Below are 19,452 nucleotides of genomic sequence, written 5' to 3'. Positions count from 1 at the left end.
TAGAATGCACAGAAACTGAAAATATGACCAACTGAGAAACTCAGCGTCTTCATGGTAAATTAAGGTATGTGGCAAAATGAACTACAGAAATAGTAAAAAAGTAGTAGTAATAGATCAGCAAGGTGAGGTGCAGTCATCCTGATGATTTTTGTAGTTTTCCAGTGCATTCATCAAACGTTCACTTTTCTTGGGAATGCTTACTACACATATTCCCTAGTTCCTGAGAGTCCAAAGTTATGGTGCTCAAAAAACCTAAAATAAAGCAAGAAGTGGGGAAAAAGATATTTTCTTTCCCTCACATTTTTTCCTCTTTAAATGTTTTTCATCTTTATTATTTAGAAAGGCTTGATTAAACATAAATCTTGATTTTTTACCTTAACGGTACTGTAAGAGAAAGAGGGATGATATTTTCCCCCAAAGGCTCAAATGACTTGAGTTGGAAGGTTATGTCAGTTGTAATGGAGACATCTTTTTCTTATGAGTGTTTTTGCAGACTTTGTTTTTATCTAATTTGTGTTAAAAAATACAAAGCAGCCATGATCTGAAATAATGTCGCTTAATGTATTTCGACAGCTTTCATTTTCCCTCTCTGCTTCATGTAATCAGCTTCCTACTTTTTCTTCAGCCATCTACTGAGTCTTCCAAAACAAGGATGAAATCTGTGATGTTAAAAAACCCCAAACCAAATAACAAATTTTTAAATAAAATGAAGACAACTTTTAAAAGTTCAATGAAAATGAATCCCCTCTATATCCTTTCTATACAGAAACAATGACAAGGTCAGAAACTCAGCTATCTTTCAACTTTCATCACCTCATTTCAGAACATCTGAACGAGAATGATAGCATGTTTGTAAAAATTCCACTTTAAAATTAGCTTTATGACCCACTCATTTTAAAGTTCTTATCAGCTCTATATGGAGAAGAGCAAATACGATTCTGTAAGAGGATATTGATCATAGAATTACAAATGGAATAGTCGTGATGATTAGCAGAAGCTGGAATGGGAGATGGATAAGGGAAATTATACTGGAGAAGAAACATACCATTACAAAAGAAAAGAAGTCTCTACTAATTGCAGGGAGAAAGAGGTTGACAAGAGACTGGATAAAAAGAATACTAATTTACAAAGTACTGCTTTTTCAGTTTCTGTTTTCCCACTTCACTCTCCATACTTTTTTTTTTCTGATTTTCCATGTTTCTTTCCTTCCATTTGCCAGAGCAGAACTTGTTTTTTCATGTCTTGATCTAACATGAGTTAATGTTGCTCTTGCTATTTCTAGCAGGAGAGAAAAAAACAAAACACTAACCTTTATCCAACTTTCAATAAGAGAAAGTAATGTTGCCCCAGGCCCAACATCAGTTAGACAATTTCTTTTCAACCAGTGTGTGATGCTGTAGCTTTTCAGCAGATATGACTGCATTTAAAACCATTTAACAGATGTTAAAGAGTTATTTTCTCTCAATATATTTCTCTCTTAGTACCTGTGAAACTGTTTAGACCAAGAATTTATTTTCAAAAATTATTCAGTCTCTGTAGAGCATGCAGAATCACATATTACTCATTCTTTTTCCCTGAACTGGGTTGATGAGCTGTTTCAACTGGAGAGAAGCAGTAGTAAATAAATTCTGTAGGTCTTCAGCTCTGCTATTACAGAACAGGTTTGAACTTTGAGACAAATAATTGTTTGATGTTCTTCAAACATTTGATGCTACCATCTGCCAGAATAGTATTAATACTGGACAAGACAAAGCTCCTGGGAGACCTTATAGCACCTTCTGTGACCTAAAGGGGGCCTGAGAGCTGGAGAGGGACACTTTACAAGGGCATGGAGAGATGGTGCCGGGGAAGTGGCTTCAGAATGGGAGAGGGTTGGTTTAAATTCGATAATAAGAAGAAATTCTTTGCTGTGGGGGTGTTGAGGCACTGGCACAGGCTGCCCAGAGAAGCCGTGGGTGTCCCATCCCTGGGAGTGTTCAAGGTCAGGTTGGATGTGGCTCTGAGCGACCTGATCTAGTGAAAGGTATCCTTGTCTGTGTCAGGTGGGTGAAACTAGATGATTTTTAAGGTCCCTTCCAACACAAATCATTGAGTGGTTCTGTGAATATTTTCCACATTCTGACACTTCAAGAAAACCATCAGTGGGCTTGCAGCATTGAGAGCAGAGGCTGAGTGTCTTTTGTGGAACTTTGGGGCTGTCAAGTGACATGTGCTGAGCAAGAGGCTCCTCTTCCTTTGGCTGGGGCGGAGGTGTCTTTGCAGTGTGTGCCCAGAATGGTGCTGCAGCCTGCTTGCAGTTTGTACCAGGGTGGCTCCAGGCTCACAGAAGGGCCACAGCGCTGTGCTCACAAAGAGCTGACAGTGCAGGAAAAAGACCTGGGGTAAACAGAGATAGAGGAGGTGTGACACTGTTATCTGCACTGAAGGGTTCTGTACAGCTGTTCAGGGGAGGTGACATCTCTCCTGCTCTCCAGCATCCCTGTCTTGTTCAGCTCTGTGGCAGGAATGCCCCAGCTCTCCCCTTCTAGTGTGCAGGGTTGCAGGTGGAGGGCAGGAGCACAGACAGGAACAGGCCGCTGGATCCCAGTGTGCAGGGGCAGGCTCCTGCTCTGCTCTTTGCACCAGTTTCATCCTCCCGCTGACCCCTGTTGGACCCTCAGTCCACCCTGATCACAGTCCACCCCTCCATCCTTCCTCTCCAGATTTGCTCTTCCTGGCAGTGCTCCCTCCTTCTTCCCTCTACCCCTGCCCTGTTCAGGGGGACTGAGGACAGATGTATTCCATTCTAAGCCAGACCTCACAGCTGATGGTGCCTGCGTCTGTCAGCTGGGCTTTCACAGCTCTGCCTGGGACTTCCTTTGCTATAAGAGAGACTTCTAGCCCTGGCAGTTTACTTGGGCCCCAAATATAAGAAGTTCCTGGTCATTGTGGCAAGAAGTTCCTGGTCAATGGGCAACTCACAAGTGGCCCATTAAGCCTTGCTCCTCTTGCTTGAGTTCAGAAATCCCCAATCTCCCTCTCTTGCCTTGCTGGACTCAAGGTTGCCAGTCCAGTCTGTGGCAGTGCAGTCAGCAAGAGCTCAGTGAGGCCCAGTACATGGATGTGCTTGTCAGGAGAGCCAGTTAAGAGGATCACAGCCCTGAAGGGTGGTGTTTGTCATCCTTGTCATAGCCATGTCCTGCCTTCTCCAGAGGTCTGTCTGTGTCTGACCTCTGTGCTCACCTTTGTAACATGCAGTACAGGAATCCTTTTTCTTTTTTTTTGAGTTCCCCGAGTTGCAAGGAGCTGCAACAGCAGCTTTACTCAGCCTAGTTAGGAACATATGGGGGATGCTACTAAAGCACTTGGTTCTGATGAACAGAAACATCCTTTGGATGTGAAGGAAAAAATATCCCTTAGTCCTCTCAGAAATGGACCTTCCAGCACAGCAGAAATTTGAGATGTGAAGGTGTGGTGGACACCACCATATGCAAACAGTGTTGTCTTTTTGTTGTTTTTCATATTGCCACGTTTAGCCTTTTTAGGGGACAAAATCTGGGGGTTTTTTTTGCATTTTGAATTCTTGGTGATGAATGCCTCAGGTTTCCCACCCTGAAGTGCCTCCTTGGCCCCTGCAGGCCTGTGTGGGGTGGATTGCAGAGGATTTGTACTGGGGAAGTGCAGTGATGAGCACTCTATAAAATGTGCCAGAGCTGCTAAAATGAGCAAGGGGCTTTGCATATATCTGTGGAGGAGAAATTTGCTATAAAGAGTAAAAAAAAAAAAAAAAAGAAGATCATGAAAGTGGAACCATTCACATTCAATCCAACCAGATTAGACCTTGCTGAATTGATCCCAGGAATAGATGATCATTTTGACAGCTACATTTCTTGACAGATTATAGGAGGCTCAGGTTTAAGGACAGTACAATGGTTCCTCCATGACATGGGAGCAAATAACTTCAAGCAGAATTTGAGGATGGCACGCAGGCTGAAGACAGTAAATTGCTGACTGTACAGAGCAGTCCTGGTTACCTGGCTGACTACTTACATGTGCTTCTTAACATTTAGTTTCGCTTTTTACATTTAATATTATTTAATTTTTAAATCTTAATAAAATTTTATCATGTGTATTTTGTATTATTGATATTTAAAATTTGAAGTGTAATGGCAGGTATTACAAAGGTCTTTTTTCTTGCTGAGGCTGGCAGAGCAAAGGCTTCAGCAGCTCTAAGCTGATGGGCAACCAATTCAAGCCATAATGGTGAAATGCCTTTTTCAGGGATGATGGTTCAATATTGAAAGGGGATGTCTTAGGAATTGATTCTTTCCCAGTCACACATCATGACTGGATGAATCTGCACTTTAGCCAAGCATACATCATACATCATGCTTGAGAAAAACACAAGTGACTTGTCTTCATATGGAGAAAGCTGTGAGAAATGTAATAGTTGATGAGGTACGGGAGGTCTGAGTACAAATGGAATGTCTGATTTAAGTCTGTTGTGGCCTTAAACTCAATGATTCTCCTGCTTATTTAGCTGAGTTGGCTTAAGACTGGTAGAACAAATTGTAGAGGCATTCAGAAGCCTGACCAGACGTGTTCCCACAGGAAACGAGGTGATTGCAGTAGACTGGAAGGGACTGAAGGATGTGGACCAAATCAATATGGACAGCACGAGTTCACTGCATGGCAGCAGCTTCCATCGACCTTCCACTGAGGTGAGTGCCTGGCCCAGAGCTGATGAGCCAAGGGGATGAGAAAGTTTGGATTCTGGGTTCCGAAATGGGTGTTGAGCATCACTGAGGCATCATCTGTGGGAGGGCTGGAATGCCAGGGAGCTCCTGAGGACCATACCTGGGCAGTGTGGCTTGCTCTGAACAGAATTGAGTCACTCCCTTCACAAGATCCATAGTGAGTAAGAATTTGCAAATGGAACTGCTTTTTAACCAGTCATGACGGGAGTGGAACACAACATGAGAAGAACACTGACAGTTCTGACAAGCCTGTAGGTCTGCATTCCTTGAATAAGGGATTCACATTGGAATGTCCAGCACTGTGTCCGTCCCAGCTTTTGCAGCACAGCCGCGAAATCTTTTGAAGAAACACATTTGTCTGCATTTTGAATTTTAGAGATGCATTCACTAATAACTCACAGACAATCGACTTACCATGCAGTATTTTAAGGGCTGGTTCATTGAATTACTGCAGCTTCTGCATTCTTGGATACCTGAATTTTCAGCTTTGTAAGGTTCAGAGTATGCAAATGATGATTAATAGAAAGATAGAATCTATTTTAAATGCATAATATTTGAAGAATCACAAATAATGTTCACAAATAAGCTTAACAAATAATATACAGTTTGCAAAACCTTGAAAAATGTTAATAGATGCACATATATATAATATTTTTATTTTGTTTGAGTACCTTGTTGGCTTGGAAAGCACCTTCAAGACACTTAAGAGTTTCATGGAGTCCTGGCAGGAAATTTTTGGGCCCAATCTTGTATGGAGAATTCAGTCAAATCAAAGCAGATCTAAAAGTCAACGAGCATAAACCACACCTCAGTGAACATTTTGATTTATATGAATGGCTACCATAGGTGTAACATGAGTCATCTAGATTTTCCTGAGTGTCTCCATCCCCAAACCCAGGATGTTGAGATGAGTCCTCCCAGCTGAAGGAAGCACACTCTGAGTTGATGCTGTGATGGCTGATGTGGGAAGTGATTCTGGCTCGCAAGGGGTGAGTGAGTCAGAATGGACAAGCCAAAACACTGCAGAAGAAAATAATTTCAGCAGAATTGAGTAGCTTGCTGTAGGACACTCAAAATACAAAGGTGGTGTAGCTCCTCCTTGTGTTAACCTCAAAGTGGTGCAACCCACACTTAGGAGGAGAGTCTTGTGAAAAGGTGCTTTGCTCTTTCCTACTCTGTCACCCTGTTCACTATTCCACTTTCAAACACCATGACTCTTATAGGCACCATATTCACCAGCAGGGAATGAAACCATCTTGAAAGACACAAGTTTTTAGAACACACCAGATAAAGTAGTGCCTGTTGATTGTGGCAAACCACTGGAGTTGCTTGGCTGCTTGCAAGTTGTTTGTTACACTGACGTGGTGCCTTTCTTTGCTTTCTTTAGCAAACACGGACGGATTTCTCCTGGGATGGTATCAATGTGAGTATGCACTGAGTCACTTTTCAAATTTCTAGTCATAGGAAGACCAGGGTTTGTCTGACATTGGATACAGTGGAGGCCAGAATGAGAACATGGCTGAAAGTCCTTCGTGCTGCTGAAATTCTGGTGGTTGTCTCCGAGGTGGTAGATTTTTGTTTGCTTCTGAGTCTTTTGCTGTCTGGCAGATATTTTGATCTGTGGGTGGCTGTTGAATTGCTTTCCTCCTTTTGGGGACAAATGTGTGCCATTTCATATGTTCTGTTTTTGAGATTTCTGGGCACTGCTACATAAGAAAGGTGTCCGTCCAGCATATTTTAAAAAACAGTAGTCCTTGATTAGAGCATCATTGGATCTTCTTCAGGGAGAAGTTTGGGAGAAATGTCTCCCGCATTTTCAGTTGCATGCAGAAGTAACAGAATTCTTTATGTCTCCTAGGGTAGATGGAGAGTACCAGTTAACTTCAATTAAAAGCAGATGAGAAGCAAACATTTTAATTACACATGTTCCTTTTGCTCTTAATACCTGTGCCATGAAAAAAGTTTTTTTTCTTTTTCACTAATGCAGAAACAGCATCCTGAAAAAGGAATAATGCATATTTATTCTACTGGACTTTTTAAAAGGGTACTTACAAAATATTTTCACATAAATTAACTTTATAGTTCTGTACACTTGGAAGGCCAGGATTAGCAGCTCCATTTTGAGTAGTATAAGTGTTTTCAAATTCTAGATTCTTTCAAAACTTTTAAAATACCTGTAGCTTTCTTCTTTCCTGTGATTTGGAAGCATGTGGGACATTGAATATAATTTTTAATTCTCACCTCTTTCATTGGGGCACTTATGGTCTTGAGATCTTTTGCCTAGAATCAATTACAGAAACAAATTGTGTTGGAAAATAATGGTGCATGCAGCAACTGTCTAGAAGAAATTTGTTTTTTTTTCTTTTCCCTCACTGCACCTATGTCTAGCTGAAAGCAAAGTACACAAGGTCGTGTTTCCTTAAAGAAAGCAGAAGACAGTTTCCTTACTTGCAGTTTCCCCTTTTCCAACCCATAGAGAATCCATGGAGCTCTTTCATGAGGCAGCTCTTAGCCAGTGTAATTCCATAGGTCTTCTTTGGTACCGAAGCTGGATCATGAATTTCCTTCCCTTCCCATTCATTCCTGCCTTCATGTCACAGCTCTTCGGCCTTGCAGTAGTGGGAGCCCTCTGCAATTTACTTTTTTTTTTTTGATGGGTTCCATGAGGCAGCTCACAGCACAGCCCCCAGGCTCTCCTGTAGCAAGTGGTGGATACTGAGCAGGAGCACCTGGGCAGGAATGACCAGTGGGGCATAGATGGACTTTCTCCAGCAAGCTTCATCACCAAAGGAAATGCTTCATGGAACAAGGGCTGTGCTCTCACTTTTTGCTGTTCTTCCTCTGCTTTCTGATTTCTTCAGCTCACATTACACACACAGCACGTTCCTGCCTCCACAGTTACAGGATGCCTTAGCTGCTGCATTTACACTCAGTTTCCAGAAAATCTCACCTCTCATATTTTGGCAACTGACTGGAATTATACACAGTGTGAGATCTTTACAATGCCTTCCTTTGCCTCCAGTTATTTCACTGCCCAGTTACTGCTCCACTCACTTTTTGTGAGGTCCAAGTGCTTGTTTTCTGTCAGGATTTAAAATTTTCAGTGTCATACTCACTACTTTTGAGTATCCTTGTGTTTGAAAGATTCTGGCCTTGATTTTCAGAGAGGTTGAAATGAAGAGCAGAAGCAATGTTTATTTAGCCCTTGTGAAAGTTAAGCTTCATATGCAATGCCTGGCATCTCTGAAGAAGCCTGATGAATTCATCTTGAGAGATTATTTTTGTGATGATGTTTGTGACGGTTGCCTGTCCCAACAGTGCCCTGTCCTTGTTATTCAGGGACTGAGGATAAACACAGAAAAGGCAGTCAAGAAAATTAAGCAGAGCTGTAGAGCTGTAGACCAAATTTCCTTTACAGATGTAGGTACTTGAAACAGGACCCATCACTGATATAGTCATGATCATTTTATTAAGACTATGTAAGAAGAAAAAAAAAACAAAGTACCAAAAAATTGGTTGTACAATGCATATATGATATGTTACTGTGACTTGCCTATATTGCAGTGACAGCTCCCCACTGCAAGATCCCTGAATTGTCCAACAGCCATGTCTTGCATCTCTAACAAAGAGTTGGGAATGGTGCAGCGTGTCTGTGGAGGGCTGGCAGCTGCCAACGGGAGGCTTCTCACAGCCTCTCCCTCTGGCTTTGCCTCAGTCAGTCCCAGTACTGTCCAATATCCAGTCCTGGTTAAATAGCCTCTCATTTTCCTTTCCTTCTTTCGTTCTTACTGCTTGCTTCTGCTCGTCATCTTCCAACTACCTACTGTTTTCTCGTTTCAGTTCACTTCCTTTTCTCCTTCCTGTATATCATTTCTTCATATTCTCTCTCTTTTCAGCTCTCCATGGAAGATACGACCTCCATCCTTCCCAAGCTGAAACGCAACTCCAATGCTTATGGGATTGGGGCTTTGGCTAAATCATCTTTCTCTGGTGAGGTCCTCAAAATTTGACTTTATCCTTGGCAGCTTCTCTCCACAGGCCTTTGGCCTCTTCCCATATCTCTCTGTCACTCTCACAACTGCTCCTTTCTGGCTTTCGCCTTTTCATGGCCTTAGAGGAGTCTCTAACACCATGGTTCTAAATACAGCAATCTCACAGTTGTTGCCCTTTTAAAGAACAGATTTGTCTTACTCCTGTTGGCTTCTCACTGTTCACCCCTGCTCAGACATCTTCAATGCTTCCCCTCAGTCTTGGGTTTAACCCCCTTTTTTGTTTCTTAGTTTGTTCACTTCCAGGCTTCATCCTTCATGCCCAGCTCTATCCTAAATGGATTCTAGGCAAGGAAGGAAATGGTCTTTCATATTTGGGGTTCCCCTTTTTCCCTCTTCTGAGACTTTGTCCAGGGGAAGATGGAGAAACTCCCCTAGACAGTGATGCAGTGAGAGGTGGGAGACACCCAGCCCTAGTCATGCATCCTGTCCGGACAGGAGGGGAGAAGCTCCACTTCTGAGAGAAGTAAAAACCCTGTCGGAAAGCGGAGCTGTGTAATAGCCTTGCCTTGTTTCCCAATGTCTGGCCCCTTAGGGATATCCCGCAGCATGAAGGACCACGTGACGAAGCCGACGGCCATGGGGCAGGGCCGCGTGGCGCACATGATCGAGTGGCAGGGCTGGGGCAAGGCGCACAGCCAGCAGCAGCAGCACACGCACGAGAGCGCGCGCAAGGACGCCGACGCCTACTCGGACCTCAGCGACGGCGAGAAGGAGGCCCGCTTCCTCGCAGGTAGCCCTGCCTGCCTCCTGGCACCTGCCGTGGGGCGGGCGGGGTGCCCCCAGAGGGGAGCCCCTGAGAGATGCCAAAATGCGGAAGCTTGAGAAAAGCGCTCGGGAGAGGCTGAAGTAGAGAGAGACTTTGGTGGTTGGGATATTGCCAGTGGAATGCAAGATGGAGAGGGTGAGGGTCAGTTGTGGATATGTGTGTTGCTGAGATAGGACCAGAGTGGGACAGTGTGACCAAAAGATGGGGTAAGGGATGATGGCGAGAAGTGGAGACTTTAATGCATCTTTGCTTCCCTTCCCTGTCTCCTTTGGCACAGGGGTGATGGAGCAATTCGCTATTTCTGAAGCGACTCTCATGGCCTGGTCCTCCATGGATGGTGAGGATATGAGTGTAAACTCAAATCAGGACAACCCAGCAGGCAACTACTCTGAGAACTATCAGGAGCTGATGGAGAGCCAAGGTGAGCTCTAGTGCTTCTTGCTAATCTTAAGACACCCCCTTCCTGCTTTGGTTGCTCTCTTTTGCTCTACTCTGTTTTATTCTGTAGCCCCAGTCAGATCTGCTAGAGTCACCCCTGTTTGTGGAGCTGTCCAAGGAATCTAATCTTAGCAGAGAGTTTCCAAAGCCCAGTTCCTTTTGCCTTTTTGGAGCACAACTGTGGAAAGCTGCCAGCTCTTACAGTCAGTTGTTGGTATTGAGGTCACCTGCCAACTGCCCAGAACTGTATTTTCTCTTTACTCTCCTTGCCTCTAAAGGTGGATTCACCCACCCTGTGCAGTACAGTGCCATGCTCAGGCACACAGGCTACCAGGATGAGCCAGCCAGGCCTAGGGAGAGTGTCTAACTGTGTGTTGTTTGCCTCCTTTGCTTGCAGAGCACATGGCCCAGACGCAGTATGACAGCTGGCCTCACTCCTACGTCTCGCAGGGCATGTACTGCTTAGGCTCCTCCGATGCCTGGGAGGCCAGTGACCAGTCCCTCATCGCCTCCCCAGCCACTGGCTCCTACCTAGGCCAGAATTTTGATGAGTCCCAGACAAACCTTCAGGAAAGCATTTTGCTTCAGAGCAGCTTTCTCCAGCAGCAGCAGCAGCAGCTGCAGCAACAGCGGCAGGAGCAGAACTTCATCCAGAGCACGGGGCTGGTCCACGTGTGGCCCCTGCAGACTGCTCAGGGCGGGGGTGGAGCTGAGTCCAGCACGTACATGGAGGACCACATTGAGGATGAAGGGAACCCGAGGCTGGAGAAGGCTCCTCTCCTAAACAAGAAGCCCTCTCCAGAGGAGGATGATGCAGTGTGCCGGGACCTGGAATCTTTGTCTCCTCGAGAGGAGATGGAACATGCTGCACTGAGCCGCAAAGTCTCAGATGTCACCTCCTCTGGGGTGCAGTCCTTTGATGAGGAAGAGGGAGAAACAAACAACTGATGCTTTCTGTGAAGTACTCATCATTGCTGAACAAAGAGAGGGGTGGCAAGGAATGCAATTACAGGGATTCTTCTCTCCAGCTCCCCATATTTCCAAGCAGACACACCTTCCATTCCTGACATTTAATTATTTTTTTAAATGAGGAAAATCTCAAAGTGATTGACACATAAAAACCTTTTCTTCCCCTCCCCCATGGATACATATTTTGGATTTTCATTGCTCTGGGCAACATGTGATGTGCTTGGAGAGATCTGGATTGGTAAATAATTTCTAAGTCTTTTTAATACAAAGTCTTGGCTGTGGATACAAACTCTTCTGGTACTGGGGATGTGGCTGATGAGACAGGTTTGGTGTAGGGAGCAGCTTTGTGGCTAGAATTCATCTTGGCAGAATGGACGTTGCTCTGTGGACATGGCCCCTTTCTATGTCGTAGAATATATGAATATAAATTGGTTTTAAATGAAGCTGTGGCTTTGCAGATCTAGATTGCACTAGTGTTGGGATTGTGGCTGATGCAGAGGATCAGGCCATGAAGGATGTGCTGTGCAACCAGGTCCTCAGTAGCACCTTGGTACAAGCTGTAGACTTGATGGGCATGAGCTGTGCTCCCAGAGCCTGGGCTGTGCTGCCAGAGTGGCTCTGTGGGCACGGCTCTGCTGTGGCATGGAGAAATGGGTGCAGATACAAACCTAACCCTGCTCTCAGATATTCATGCTTCGGTCTCTTCCATTTGTTTGTTTCTCTCTTTGACATTTCTGCCTTCCCAGGAGCTGGCAAGAGCGGTGTGTCCTTTTGGCAGTGGGCACTGGAAGCCAGTGGAAAGGACATTTTCAGCTACAGAGACAGTCATAAAAAGCTGACTCTTGCAGGGGGCTTGAGGACATGCCCATTTTGGTGCTGCTGCTGTGTCTTTCTGTCTTTTCCTTGCCAGCAGAATGGGGAGACCCAGAGAGTAGGCAGCAGGTCCAGGGACAGTGCGTACAGCTATGAGATCACAGATACCTAGTTTACATTAGAGTTTTCAGTTTTTGCACTTTTTTTTAACCTTTTTATATTCTGGATAAGTGTTCATAACAAAGCAGTTAGTAATGGGAAAGGCCTGTGCTTCAGTCATGACTTAACAGAAATACTGCACCTCTCCCATTTCTGCCACTCCTGCAGTGCCAAATATAGCTGGATGAAAAGGGGTGAGAGGAAATGTCTCCTCCTATTTGTCTTCTTCTTCCTGCCTATGTTTTCTTCTTTTGTTTTCCTACCCCCAAGCAGTGTAAATAATGCTCAATACTTGGTCTGTTTGTTTTTCCTTCCCATCTCTTTTTTAGGTGTGGAGAAAGCTGATTTCAGGAGTTTCCCGTATTTGTACGGGGTATATATTTTTTGTTTTAAAAAAAACATGATTCTCTGATTAGGGGGAATTTGGTCTCTTGCAATTCCTCGCCATTTTTTCACAGACCTCCTTTTGGGAGGGAGAGGTTTTGAAAGGAAATTGTTTCACTTTCAGCTCTCACCAGAAAATAAACAGGGACAACAAAAGCAAAAATTGTATAAGGTTATTGATTTTGCTGGAGGACTGAAGAGAACCAGCAGAGATTACCCAAGTGCTGAGTTTTAATTGCAAGACCTCTTGCAAGGAAGCATCAGCAGAGCATGGGTGTAGATCAGATGCTGGATCTGATGAGCTATAGAAAGGAATTTGCCTGGACACTGCCATACTGTTCCAGGAGCAACTCTTTTCTCACTTACTCTGACTCATATTTGCTCTGTTTAATTCATGATACATTTGTATCTTCTTTGCCTCCTCTTCAGGCTTGGTGTGTTTTTTGGATGACAGGAGAGTGATACATGCTTCTTTCCTGCTTCAGGTTCAGTTCCTGCATATTTTCAGGGAAGAATGTCTAAGGTGAACAAAATGTCACTGGAGGAATATCATCAAGTCTCAGAGTTTAGACAGCTCCTGGCAAGCAAAGCAAATGATGTCCAGGAATTGTGAAAAGTAGGAATGGCACTCTCAGGAAGAACTTCACCCCGATCAGCTGTTTCCCACTGACACAGGCAGCTGCAAAAAGAGGGACTCCTTTTTCAATACCCAGGTCTTTCCAGCCAAGTCCACTTCAAGCAGATCTGTCTTCCCTCTCCACTGCACCTCTAAAGGAAAGACCTCTGGGATGTTTAAGTTACACTGGTAATTTGATGTAGGTAAGAGAGAAAAGTTATTGTGACCCATCTTTTTTTATGTGTTTCCTTGGTCTTGCTTCTGTATTTCTAAGGAGGTCGCTCTTCTCCTGAGTGATGAGCTTTCAATATCTCTTCAAAGATATTTACACATTCAGGTACTAACCTCCCCTGGGCAGCAAGGCTTGATAAAAATGATCTCCTATAGTTCTTGCAGGGCCATTGGAAGCTCATTGTCCTGAACTGGCTTGGGTCCAGCTGTGGCGCAGGGCCTGGGAGATCACACTAGCCAGAAAAGGCAGATGGGGCAAGTGCCAAGAGCACTTCAGCAGATGAGTAAATGAGTAAGTTTAAAGCTATTTCTCTTTTAAAAGGTCTTTAGGGAAACAAAAATGGTTGGGTGTGTACCTTTGTGGGAGATTTGGGTGGCTTGTTTGTTTCTTTCTCCAAACCATTTTGTTCCCATGTGCCTCTCCAGGACCAATCTGGATGTTTACAGTAACTTTCAGAGTAGCTTCTGATCATCCCTTTGTGTTGTTTACAGGACTGGGACAAGTGGGTCAACTTGTCCAGGCTTCTTTTTCTTTAAGATGGACATGTGGTACATTTACTAAGATGTCTGATTGATGTCTAAAAGATAGACCTTATCTCCATGGAAAGCAGTGACAGTGAGTTATCTACATAAGGAAAAGTGTGAAAAAAATTGACCATATAGAAAATTCTGTGGAGTCCAACAGAAGAGAAGAGAAAATCTGTAGGTTCTTCTTGCCTCTGTGGAATTGGGATAAAGAGTTATACCCTACTTTATAGTACCATAACCTGCTGTCTTAGAAACCTGTAGAGAGCCTCATTCTCTGTGAATGCAGACTGGTTTGAAAACCACTCTCTATAAAAACCTTCCAGCTTACTAAATTCTGTATTTTTTTTCATAAATGACTTAACATTCTGTGAACAATAAAATTTCAGCCTTTTCCTGAAAGAAAGAAAAAGGCTATTTTCCATACCTCTCCACAGTCCAAAAGAGCTAATTGCTAGGAGTCTGACTAGAGAGAGCAGATCTTCCAGTTCACACTTGCCACCCGAGTGAGCAGCCTGAGCTGAACTGGAAAGGCAGTTTGAATCTCTTTGAAAGTGGAAAATTGTTTGTGTAATCTGGTCCTTTCTTACATAACAGGCCTGCTGCCTGTGTGTATCCAATACCAGAGAGAGAGACCTGGAACCTCCTGTACATTTCCCAGAAAAGCTGTTATTATATAGATATACACCTATTCAAGCATATGGGAGGCACAGGTGCTCTGTGAGCGAAATTTGGCCTGCAGTCCCTTTATCCTGGTGAGGAGGGATGAGTTGGAGAGAGTCCAGCCAAACAGTCAGAGCCCAAATTGTGTTTGTGAGGCTGTAAATAAGAAGGAAAGGTGAGCTCAGTATCCCTGATCTGCAGTTACTAAGAAACTGAGCTCTGCTGTTTGATGCCACAAACATATTATGAAGCAAAGCTGCACTACAGAAAATTTTGGGTATTCTTGAAGTAGTGGAGATAGAAGATTCCCATCTTTCCTCCAAGCCTTTGTCTTCAGCAGGAACTTGTTGAAATTACTGTGCTAAACATGAAATAAGGCTTAACCAGAAGTGACCCTAATTTAAAATATCCTACTGGAAGAAAATTCTCTCTTGTTCCTTCTGCCATGATTGCTCATACCTGATTAGTTATACTCTTTCATGAGCTTTTCTTTTATATAAATCTGAAGCTTTCTTTACAAGCCCTCTGGGTTCTCTTCAATTTCATTACCTCAGGCTCTGGGACAGAGAAGTTTAACTGCTTCTTTCAGTTTCTGTGCCTCTAAATCATCATCCTCTTTTGGAGAGCTGCTGACAAGTCATCCACTTGCTTTTTCCCCTTAAAAAATGGTAACATCACCTTTCAGGACAGGCTTGCTGCAGAGAACAAGTTTAGCCATGCTTCTAAGCTGATCCAGTGGTGAGCTGCTTTGAAGGAAGGGGAGCTCTGCTCTGACCATGCTCACCTCCCCCAGCCCTTGGGCAAGTGCTGATGCACAGCTGGCCCACACCAAGCCAGGGACTTTTAGCCTGCTATAAAAGTGAAGATGGAGGAGCTGTGAGCAGAGGGAGAGAGAGTGCTGTTCTCAGCAGCTGGCCTTCCTTTATGTCAGGTTGGAGAAACTGGGAAAAGCACTTTGAAATGGCATCTTCACGATGAGTCTAAGCTGCTCAAAGGAGCTGTCCTGCCTCCTCTCTTCCACCACCACCACCAGCTCTGTACTTCTACTGCCTAAAAAGCACCAGCACTAACACTCATTTGGCTGCTCAGGAACTGGCCCCATTGAAAACTAACCCAGTCCCCTACCTAAATAAAGGTTTCAGTGAGGTGAACTCTTCATATTGCTTCTCTTGGTGAGGCAGGCATCACTGAGGGCTGCTAAATGTGTAGATGGTTATGTGGAAAACTGGTTGCAGATGCAACTTGAATTGGTTTAAGCTGATTGTGATATGTCTGTCTGAAAAGAATAAGGGTACCAAGAAGGATATTTTTCACCATTTTCTTCCTTCGTGTTTTCCTTGGAATTTTTAGTATGATCTTACTTGATTTGGTCTTTGTTATTTATGCCCTGTTGTTTCCCTCACTGTTCCCTTCCACAGGCTCCTTTGAGGTAAACCCTGGAAACTGGGCAGGAGGACATGAGTAACTTGATATATGCATGAAATTAATAAAATTAACATGCACAAATCGTGTATGCACTCAGTGATCAAACTCCATGGCAGCTAAAGATACTGACAAGTCTTATCCTGTAATTGCAAGAGGGGAGACTTGTTTAAGAGTGAAGCATAGCTGTTGGAAGGGATATTTATCCCTATTTTCAGGCCAGTTCCAGTCCAATGTGAGATACAGAAGAGTACTTCACACCTAGGCAGAGCCTGTGCCTGCTGTACTGTGTGCAGCAGCAATGACAAATGTTCAGTGTAGCCCTGGAGAACTGGAGAAGGAAAGTCATCTCTCTGTTTGACAGAGGTAGGAGGTGTTGTGGTGAGGCAAGGTTGTGTGCAACAGCACAGGCCTGTGCACCACTCTGTGTGGCAGGGAGGGAAAGGCTTGGAAGAAGGTCCAGAAAAGCCTGATGTCTTTTGTTTACACAACACAGGTAAGAAGCTTCATGGCAAACTCCCAGCGGAGTGGACTGAGGTACAGAATTGCTAAACAAGCTGTAAGTCCAGGATTGTTGCAGTTTATGGTACTCCTTAGTCCAAATCACACTTTTTTTTTGAGACAGTGATAGGAAAGAGACCTCCCTGGGTTTGGGTACCTGCTAGCTACTTCTTCGTTGTCTTCAAAAAAAAAACCTCACAGTGTGTTTTGTTCTTCAGGGAAATCGTATGAGAAATACACAAAATAAGAACTTACTCCTTGCCCAAATGAAGTTAGTGTGAGTTCTGATCTCACTGGAAAGCCAAAACACCTAAATTCAGCTTAGTTTGCCTTAACTGTTGTATTGATAATTGCCTAAAAGGAGAAGCAAACTCAGATAACCTGCCTCTAAGTGCTATAAAAAGCAGAGCAACGTTGGCAAAGTCTAAGCTCTTCCTTCTAATTTCTCCCAGGTGGATTTTCCAGTGTTCCTTGTTCAGACAACTCTGGCATATCTTTTAAACAAGCTGTTTGACTTTTTCTAAAAGAAAAAAAGAAAAGAAAAGAAAGAAAAAAAATTAATTCCAATACAGAGATTATCAGCAGCTTACAGCTAGAAAAATGTAAATAAGTAATACTTTCATCTTTGATTTTCCTCCCCTGTAGCAATCTGACAGGGAAAGATTTCTATGCCATGGCTCAGGGAAAGGAAAAATAAACAGGGAAAATGTGAGTAAAATGGTGCCTATTAGAACTAAATGTATGTGTAGGACAGCCTACAGTCATTAAAGCACAGTCTCAAATACGGTTGCAAGCTGTAAAGTCAGTGTCAGGTGCCTCTTTTGTACCATGGGCTTTTCCCAGGCTGAGTAGTAGCGAACCTGTGCATGAGCAGAAGAGCTGCACTTCTGTGCCAGATCAGTGTCTCTGTGTCTCAGAGTATGTCCTGGAGCCTGGGGACACCGTGCTCCCTGGGCAGCACAGCCAGTTCCGTGGAATGACTGGGATAAGGGTGAGGGTTACCATGTTAACAAATGGATGTGGAAGATCTGCGCTTGCAACATCAGGGTCTATTTACATCCTTGCACTGACATTTTCCCCAGCATAGGCAGACCAAAGTGTTATTTTTTTCCTTGAAAATGAAGAGAAGGTCTATGATTGTCATTGTTGGTCTGCACAAAAGAAAAGAAATATGTGCTGTATTTTTCCAGTGCAGATACACGTTGTTGGAAGAGGAAACCAGTGCAGATACCACAGAATCGCAGAATGGTTGAAAGGGACCATCAAGTCCAACCCCTCTGCCATGGACAGGACCTACCCACTGATGTGTAGTAGATGCTGTCTTTTGGGAAGAGAGGGGTTGCAGTGTTCTGTGGAAAGAATGCTCCTGCTAGGATCTTCCTCATCTCCTTCAGCCGGGGACATTTTAAATGCCCTCTGAAACCTAGTCTTGTTTTTGCTTTCCCATAAGGGATCAAATGTCCATGCTTGCAAGACAAAAACATCTAAAAAGGCTTTTCTCCATTATGGAAACAAGATTGTGCATCAAGATTTGCTTCTAATAAGATAAAGGCATGTAGTCCAGATTCATTGGCCTTCTGGATTCATTTTCATTTGGCATGGAAATCCAGTCATGAGTGGATTGGAGGCCACAAGGTTAAGAATCCTCTTCCAGAGCTCTGCCATGTTCCCATAAGGCAAGTGTAGGTGGATTTCCCTTCTTTTCAGATACTGCATGCTTCAGCAACGTAGCAAGCCAAAAGCTCTTTTGCAGGTATATATTCTTGTTTGGCTTTAATTTTTCTTCTCTGATTTGTGGATGTTGTGCATGATTGGAGGTCTCTGGGAATCCCTACACTATAAAACTGGAACTCAAAAGTAATTTTACAGGGAACAGGATTCCTCTTGTTTCAGCTCTTTTCAGACGTGGGTGGGTACAGGCAGAGGATTGGGAGGTACAAGGGTGGTGGATGGGAGTCTCAAGGGTGGCGTGCAGAATGGATTCCTGAACCATGTGTAAAAATAACTAAAGGCTCAGGTCTGCAAATGTTGTATTCTCAGTATCTGAAACTCCTTTAGCATAAGTGTATGGGACAATGGAGGTTGCTGCAAAGCAGTTCTCAAGGGCTTCCCCCCAAGCCTGGATGTGTTTTCTGTAGAGGGGAGGCTGCATGGGGATTGTCTGTATCCTGTTCAGCTAGTGTTTACAGAGGTGCATTGATGTGTGGGGAGAAGGTACTGAATGCAAGCAAAACAAAAAGGAAAAGGGACCCGCTACTGAAAGCTTTCATCCTTACATTGTCCCACACTAGCCCTTAATAACTGAGTCTGATTTGCCTTTGGTCTTCCAGCTCCAAAACATGTTTGCCTGAAAATTTTTGTTGGATATACTTCGCATGTTTTGATAATGTGACTTACGAGATAAACACTTCTACAGAGCTATATATAAATACATCCATGTGCAACCACCTGCATACATGTGCACACATTACATATAGACTTAGAGAACTATATGGCACTGCACACCTCCATGCCTGTACGTGGCAGCAACCACAGTAAAGGAGGGGAGGTAGCTCAAAATAGCATGTACAGTCCTTTATGGAGTTGTTATTAAACAGAATGTGGTCTTGCCCTCCTGGCTGGTGGAAGTGTTTTATTTCTGTGGGACTGGTTCCAGGGAACTTGCGTCTCAGGAAGGAGGATCCTAGGAGGAGGGGGTGGGTTTCAAGGAGACAATCTGATGGAGCACATTGAAAAGGATCCATAGTGGCTTGGAGAAGCGCCCCAGAGTAGGAAATATCTGATTTCTCATTAAGAAAGAGCATCACATGTTTGACTATACTGGGCTAAAATCTGATGTGTATCTATGACTGCCAGGACATGAATCCTAGGCCAGATTTGAGGATAGAAAGCATCACGTCAACACAATCCTCAAATTTAGCACAGAGTGAGTTTTCCTGTTCTACTGAATAAGCATTTTTCAGGTGATACATACAAGCTTTGTCCCAAAACTGGTGAGATGCAGACACATCTGACTCAGAGTTGGACAGAAATTTCACAACAGCCCATTAGGACGCAGAAAGGTGTCTGATGCTTCAGTTGTAAAAGGCACTGACATTGGGTAGCACGACTCTGGGTTCACATTTCAATTTTAAATGCTTCTCAGCTCACTGTCCTCATAGCAGATTGGGGAATTGG

General features: G+C 43.8%; 1 protein-coding gene across 1 annotated transcript in view; it reads left to right on the top strand.

The window, feature by feature from the left end:
• FAM131B (family with sequence similarity 131 member B) overlaps positions 1 to 18,886 on the top strand; it is a 32,310-nt gene extending 13,424 nt beyond the window's left edge. The window contains exons 2-7 of the mRNA XM_058045326.1: positions 4,591 to 4,700; positions 6,124 to 6,159; positions 8,633 to 8,726; positions 9,321 to 9,518; positions 9,832 to 9,975; positions 10,390 to 18,886. Coding sequence (XP_057901309.1) covers positions 4,591 to 4,700; positions 6,124 to 6,159; positions 8,633 to 8,726; positions 9,321 to 9,518; positions 9,832 to 9,975; positions 10,390 to 10,940 — 1,133 coding nt within the window. The 3' untranslated portion in view covers positions 10,941 to 18,886. The remainder of the gene's footprint in view (positions 1 to 4,590; positions 4,701 to 6,123; positions 6,160 to 8,632; positions 8,727 to 9,320; positions 9,519 to 9,831; positions 9,976 to 10,389) is intronic.
• The last annotated feature ends 566 nt before the right edge of the window (positions 18,887 to 19,452 follow it).

Source organism: Melospiza georgiana, chromosome 2 (genome assembly GCF_028018845.1).
Source record: "Melospiza georgiana isolate bMelGeo1 chromosome 2, bMelGeo1.pri, whole genome shotgun sequence".
In the NCBI taxonomy this organism is placed as follows: domain Eukaryota; kingdom Metazoa; phylum Chordata; class Aves; order Passeriformes; family Passerellidae; genus Melospiza; species Melospiza georgiana.
Note: the sequence above shows the minus strand (reverse complement) of the source record. Positions and strands in the feature narration are given on the sequence as shown.